The sequence below is a fragment of the Myodes glareolus genome, chromosome 7 (genome assembly GCF_982192425.1).
Source record: "Myodes glareolus chromosome 7, mMyoGla1.1, whole genome shotgun sequence".
Taxonomy (NCBI): domain Eukaryota; kingdom Metazoa; phylum Chordata; class Mammalia; order Rodentia; family Cricetidae; genus Myodes; species Myodes glareolus.
Window position 1 is genome coordinate 97,894,347 of NC_142032.1, and position 7,192 is coordinate 97,901,538.

A 7,192-nucleotide genomic window follows, 5' to 3' on the forward strand; every position below is an offset into this window, starting at 1 on the left:
ACTAGAAGATGCAAGGGATGAACAAAAGTAGTCATTGGTTCTCTGTTGACACACCACACAGGCCAAAAGAAAATTTAGTCTTTCAGAATATGCAAATAGTTTTAAAGAACTCAATACTACAATTTTTGAATTAATGAAATTAATTTTAAATTAATAAAATACCAAATTATGTAGATATTCTGAAGCAGCTGATGTATGTGCATCTTTTTCCTTGAAGTTCTTCTACAGAGATAAGTAATTATTCATGGGTGAGGACAACAGATCGTCTGTGACAGAATTCATCTTCCTGGGCCTCTCACAGGACCCACAGACCCAAGCCCTGCTCTTCTTCCTCTTTCTCCTCATCTACCTGCTCACTGTGCTGGGAAACCTGCTGATCATCGTGCTCATCCACTCAGACCCCAGACTCCACACTCCCATGTACTTCTTCCTTAGGAACCTGTCCTTTGCCGATCTCTGCTTTTCTACCACCACAGTTCCCCAGGTGCTCGTCCACTTCCTGGCGAAGAGAAAGACCATTTCTTTTGCTGGATGCTCAACACAGATTGTCGTGTTACTTCTGGTTGGATGTACAGAGTGTGCACTCCTGGCAGTGATGTCCTATGACCGGTATGTTGCTGTCTGCAAGCCTCTGCACTACTCCACCATCATGACACACTGGATATGTGTTCAGCTGGCTGCAGGGTCCTGGGCCAGTGGTGCATTTGTGTCCATGGTAGATACTACATTCACTTTGCGTCTCCCTTACCGAGGAAACAATGTCATTAACCACTTTTTCTGTGAACCTCCTGCCCTCCTGAAGCTGGCTTCAGCAGACACCTACAGCACAGAAATGGCCATCTTTGCAATGGGCGTGATAATCCTCCTAGCTCCTGTCTCCCTCATCCTCATCTCCTACTGGAACATCGTCTCCACTGTGATCCAGATGCAGTCTGGGGAGGGTAGGCTAAAGGTCTTCTCCACCTGTGGTTCCCATCTGCTTGTTGTTGTCCTCTTCTATGGCTCAGCAATATTTGCCTACATGAGACCAAACTCAAAGACAATGAATGAGAAGGATAAAATGATTTCAGTGTTCTATTCAGCAGTGACCCCCATGCTTAATCCTATCATTTATAGCCTGAGGAATAAGGATGTTAAAGGGGCTCTCAGGAGAATAACTACAAAATAGTTTTGAGGGGTCATGGGGATTTGTTGCTGCTTAACATTAGGTATACAATATAAGAGTTATGTTTTTTAACTTTTTTCATATTTACCCATTCCTCTACCATTACATTTATTTTTTTGTGTAATATTTACCCAATTAGATCAATAAATTTCTTTTCTGGAGCAAAGTGTATTTTAGTCCTAAGGAAAATTCAAAGGCAATTAAAAGAAATGGAGAAGGGAAAATAGGGATGATATGAATAGGCATGGGAGCAAATAAAACATCAATTACAACAACCAGTCTTCAGAAATGCAGACATATTACTTGAGTATAAGTAATATTATATGTTCTTTCATTCAGTTGCCAAATTTACTCTAAGGCATATTATGTATCCCAGGAACATTTATAAATTTCAGATGTAAACATAAAATTGTGTTGTATTTCTATCATTGTATATATTCCTGAGCATACCATTTTCTGAAATTGAAAGCTGTTTTCCAGTAATAATGAATAGTAGATTTTTTTCTTAAAGATAATGGGAGAGTTAGAAAGTAAGGGAGGAAAAATGTTAGTTCTATTATAATTTCATAAATTAACAAATAAAGTTAAACAAATTGCCAAATCTACAAAAGGTAAGAGCACATATTTGGATTTAGAAGTGATTTGAAATCAATTATAAATGTCATACTATATAATTACAAAAATACTGAATTAAAAATCACTTTTGATATGAGCGTTCCTTCATATATTCCATAAGTTTGCATATACTGTTTCCATTTTCATTCAATTCACCAAATATTTAACCCCTTGTGATTTCTGTCTTGACCCATTTTTTTTAATTTCGTTTTGTTTAATTTCCACGAGTTTGTGTACCTTTTGGCATTTCAATTGAATTGATATTCAGCTTTAGTCTTTAGTGGTCTTATAGAACACAGGGTTTTATTTAAATGTTCCTATCGCTTTTCCACTTCCTTTGTGTCTTTGTATGTGATTAAAGTTACATTGCCTGTTGAGAAGAAAATGGACTATCTAGTGTTTGGGTGAAATGTCCTATGGATGTCTGTTAGGACCTTATGATTTATGGTGTTATGTAACTCCAGCATTTTTCTGCTTAATTTTTCTTTGGATGGTCTGTCTTTTGGTGAGAATGGGATTTGAAGTCACCCACTATCTCTGTGTGAGAGTCAAGGCATGATTTTAGGTGCAGTAGTCTTTCCTTTAGAACTTGGGTGCTCTTGTGTTTGGTGAATAAATGTTTAGAGTTATAATATTCTTATCATAGATTTTAAAAAATGTTTATTAAGTATCTTCTCTATCTCTTCTGATTAGTTTTGCTTTGAAATAAAATGTTGCTACATCTGCCTTCTTTGCTTTCTAATCATGCCAGTGATTAGAAAAAACATTCGAACCCTGACCCCTGCTTCAGTAGCCACCCAACATCTCCCATCAGAGAATAAAAGACATTCTTCACTGAAAACTAAAACAAAACTATATTATTCCAAGTCTTTGTGGCACTGGGGGTTGGGCCTATGGAGTGTACATGTTAGGCAAGTGACCAGTCATTGTTCCATATCCTGAGATACTGAACCATAACTTCAGTCCAAACTTTACCCTTTTAAGTACTGTTTTTGGGTATTTCACTACTGTAAATTCAAGTTTAAATAATATGCTTCCTTTTGAGTATGTTGTCTTTATAGAGATAAAAGCCAATAGCTAATTTGTTTTTTTCTGTTGCTTTTGTATGATAATTAGTCATAGTGATTTATTTATCATCATAAAGGCATAGGCTTAATTATTTTTCCTTAAAATTGGAACAAAATCAATGAACTTTCCAGAGGCAGTCCCTAAAGATTTACAGGTGGACTGATTGATGAAACAAAATCATAAGGAAAAAATAGTATAAGAAAGAATATATATGAGAGCACAGAAATGGAGAAAAGAATTGAAATAACATGGCCAGGTCAAATAAATTAGTGTCATTGAAGGAAGATCTAGTACTAGCAGGTACATGTGTGTACCTCCATGCAACATTGAGGTACAGTACAGAGGTGGACAGTGGAACCCTCGTGGAGGCTTTGGGAAACCCCATGTAACTTGACAAAGGCTCCTCCGAGGTTGCTTGTTTAGGCCAGTTTCCAGCACCAGCTTTTCTGTAGGGAGGTCCTGATCAAGACAGTGTGGGACAGAAAAGGTTTCTACATCAAGAGCCAAAGAGATAGATTAGGTGTAGAGAGTGGCAGGCCATGGAACACACCTAGGAGGAATCATTAAAATCCAGTTTGCAGTAGTGTTTTCATGGGATGTGTTGCCTGGAAGGATGACACTGTCGAGCCTCCCTCAGGACAAACCTGGAGCTTCGCTGCTGCCCTTGAGACAGCAAGAGTAGACAGCACTGGTCTTCATTGAGCAGCCCTGCCCATACTTCTTTCCCCTAATTACTACTGAGCTTATCTGAGACCGTGGAACCCTGGCAGGAGATGATACGTGAAAAGCCCAACTCACAGACTCAAAAATTTGTCCAGAACTGCAGGACTTAATAAGAATGCCATAGAGATTGGGTGGGAGCCATAATGGAAGATTGATATTCTTGCTTCCTGAGGATTTGATGCTGAATTATCAGATGATCATCAGCACCAGTATCCCCCTGGAAAGGACTACCAATGCCAGCAGCTAGAGTAGCCTTTGACCTTTGATCTTAGTGATAACAACAATTTTTCATCCCACCCTTTATTGGAACCACCTTCTTTTTTCCTCAGCAATTTAAACAGCTTCACCCTCCTAAGAACCCTAAGTCACTCAGTGTGATCTGGAATCTGCGCTGTGTGGTTTTGGAGGTAGGTAACAGTTCTACCTCTGATTTAGGCAAATAGTATGGGGACTTAGAGTACCCTGTACAGACTCAGGACCTCAGTAGCCTGTCAGTTATGAGAGTCTCTGATTTCTGCCTCATTCCTATCTGTTCTCTAAACATCATGTGTGCACACCAGCTTGTGAAAGAGGGCACTGTATCAGTCATTGTGAAATGCTGGTCAGATCTGAGTTATTAGAATTCTAAGCCCCAGATAATGCGTCTCAGTATTTACCCTTGATACAACCAGATTCCTTGAACTCCTAGAGTCTAATGAAGATTATTAAATTAATAGTACCTCAAAACAAAGTTGCTTAATATCAGTTGGAAATTCTCCCTCTACATGACTACTTGCCTTTAAAAATAACACAGGAAAGTGCATAGAAGTACATTTTGAAATTTAAACATACTGAGTAGTGACATGGAGAAATATTGATGTAAACATGCTTCCACATTTTCAGCTTCCTCTCCTTGGTTTCCTCTCACTATTTTCACAAAGTTAGCAGGGCTCTGCCGCCTGTCTTGGCTACTGCTGACCGTTCTTGATTTGAGGTCCTCAATAAAATCATCATCGTCCTAGAAATGATTTCTCTTCAGCTGGTCAAGTGTGAATCACCTAGTCTTTCTGTTTAGGTAGGGGGTTAGAAGGACAAGGAGGAGAACAGGAGAGGCAGCATGAGTTCAGATGCAGAGTTAGGTGGCAGGTGGTAGCATCCAGGGTTCTGGTTATTGCTACCTTGCTCAATCCTGCTTAATTTCTCTTATTTGAAACTTTCTAAGCTTTGGCACAGGTGGGCTTCAAATCATCATTCAGTGTCGTTGTTTAATATGAAGAGAGATGTGTCTTTGCTTTTTAAACTTAACTTTCAAGAATTTACTTGAGTACTGTATTTACATCACCTGCAAGTATTCATGTCCTCCACAACCTTTCAAGTTTATTGATTGTTTAATCTGTCTTATTTCTTATGACGCCACACACAAAGAAAATTCTCTATGACTAGCAATTCCTGACAAGCCTGTTGGTTGACCATAATTCAGAAATCAGAAAATATATAGAATGTTGTTCCTATTGGCCATCCTAAAGTGGCCTGCACTAATTCAAATGTTAGTTTAGCTCTCTTAAAATGGCTTCCACTGAGAATCTGTCTACTTCTAGGCAACTAAAGAGACTACTTAGAATGGAGCTCTGGAACTCCACCTTGGGAAGTGGCTTCATCTTGGTTGGAATTCTGGATGGCAGTGGCTCCCCTGAACTGCTCTGTGCCACAGTCACAGTTCTGTATACTTTGGCACTGACCAGCAATGGACTGCTGCTCCTGGTCATCACAGTGGATGCCCGGCTCCATGTGCCCATGTACCTCCTACTTAGACAGCTGTCTCTCATTGACCTCCTCTTCACATCAGTTGTTACTCCCAAGGCTGTGATGGATTTCATTTTGAGAGACAACACCATATCTTTTGGAGGCTGTGCCCTTCAGATGGCTCTAGCTTTGATGCTGGGCAGTACAGAGGACCTCCTTCTGGCCTTCATGGCCTATGACAGGTATGTGGCCATTTGTCATCCTCTGAACTACATGATCTTTATGAGTCCTAGAATCTGCTGTCTCGTAGTGGCCACATCATGGATCCTGGCCTCTCTGACTGCAGTAGGTCATACTGTGTATACTATGCACTTCCCTTTCTGTATGTCCCAGGAGATTAGACACTTGCTCTGTGAGATCCTGCCTTTGCTGAAGCTGTCTTGTGTAGATACTTCCCAATATGAGCTCTTGGTTTATGTGACAGGGGTAACATTTCTGTTACTCCCCCTTTCTGCCATCGTTACCTCCTACACACTAATTCTGTTCACCGTGCTGCATATGCCCTCAAATGAAGGGAAAAAGAAAGCCCTTGTCACATGCCTTTCCCACTTGACAGTGGTTGGCATGTTCTATGGAGCTGCCACCTTCATGTATGTCCTACCCAGTTCATTGCACAACACAAAGCAAGACAATATCATCTCTGTATTTTATACAATTGTCACCCCAGCTCTGAACCCCCTCATCTACAGCCTGAGGAATAAGGAGGTTATTGGGGCTTTGAGAAGGGTCCTGGGCAGATACATCCTGCCAGCACACCCCACTGTTTAAGGAGTATTTGCCTTTCACTCTTTCTTCTCCAACTTAATTGTCATAGTCAGCCATTCTTTAATATTATAGGTGTCTGAGATGATGCACTTTTAAAGTTCTTTTTTTTTACTGTTTCTGTGTACCTGGTTTATACGGACACCTTAACATGAAGTTGGGAAGCATTCAGAATAAATACCAAGTAGGTATGGTTCTAGATTCATTTTCCATTTCAACTTCATGTAGCAGTGAGACAAAGCATTAGCTCTGGCCTGAGAAGTCCCCAGGAGCCTCTAAGCACACTGCTTACTTTTATCTGTATGTTAATTATTAATGGTGATAAAGATATGCAGAAAATATTTTGGATTTCTTTAGAAGAAAATGGTTGGTGAAGAAACTAAGAGGTATACAATTATAGTTGCATGCCTGATCTGGGAGACACGTTAATGCTACAAGTATAACATTTAAATTAACATAGTACAAAAGGTTAAACATAGAACATATAATTTCTAGCTGTAATATTTAACTGAGTCATTTTAAATGTGGCATAAAATTACAGGTGAAATAAATGAATGAATAAGCCATAATTGAAAGTATTCATGTTTTTGAAAGGCCAGAAGTAGAGTAACATTGAAATATATTATGTATTTTGTTTGAAGTTTAAAAAAGTATAGCCTTATATATACGCTTTTGTCAAGCAATTTACGTTGAAATACCCTTTTATTTCTATAACACCTACACCTATTCTATTGATTTGAAGTGTAAGTATAAGTGAGCTTTATCATTTAAAATTATGATATTATGACGGAATATTTTAGAATATTGATGAATGGGGGTGCAGAGACTATGACTGAATCCTTTCCTCCTTGTTTTTTTGGTATCACTGGACATTAGTCTTAAATTTGTGTATATCAGGTTGCTTACTTTTTATAAAGTGAACACTGAAAGCCTGATTCCAAGAATTTTTTTTGTGTAGCTTGAATAAATGATAAGTCATATTTGTACTGGGTCCTTGTAATTTGTGCTTAATCTGTATTGACTATTAAGTGCATGAGTAGGAGAATCTTAATAATGATTTTTGTATTGTTACTTCTC

At 38.8% G+C, this 7,192-nt stretch overlaps 2 protein-coding genes across 2 annotated transcripts; both read left to right on the forward strand.

Annotated features, from left to right (window-relative positions):
- The first annotated feature begins 244 nt into the window (after positions 1–244).
- Positions 245–1,168, forward strand: LOC125395262 (olfactory receptor 2D3-like). The gene has a single exon (XM_087907686.1). It carries the CDS (start codon positions 245–247, stop codon positions 1,166–1,168), a length of 924 nt encoding a protein of 307 aa, XP_087763812.1.
- Positions 1,169–5,170: 4,002 nt separating this feature from the next.
- LOC125395252 (olfactory receptor 2AG2-like) lies at positions 5,171–6,121 on the forward strand. The gene has a single exon (XM_048426560.3). It carries the CDS (start codon positions 5,171–5,173, stop codon positions 6,119–6,121), a length of 951 nt encoding a protein of 316 aa, XP_048282517.2.
- Positions 6,122–7,192: the final 1,071 nt, after the last annotated feature.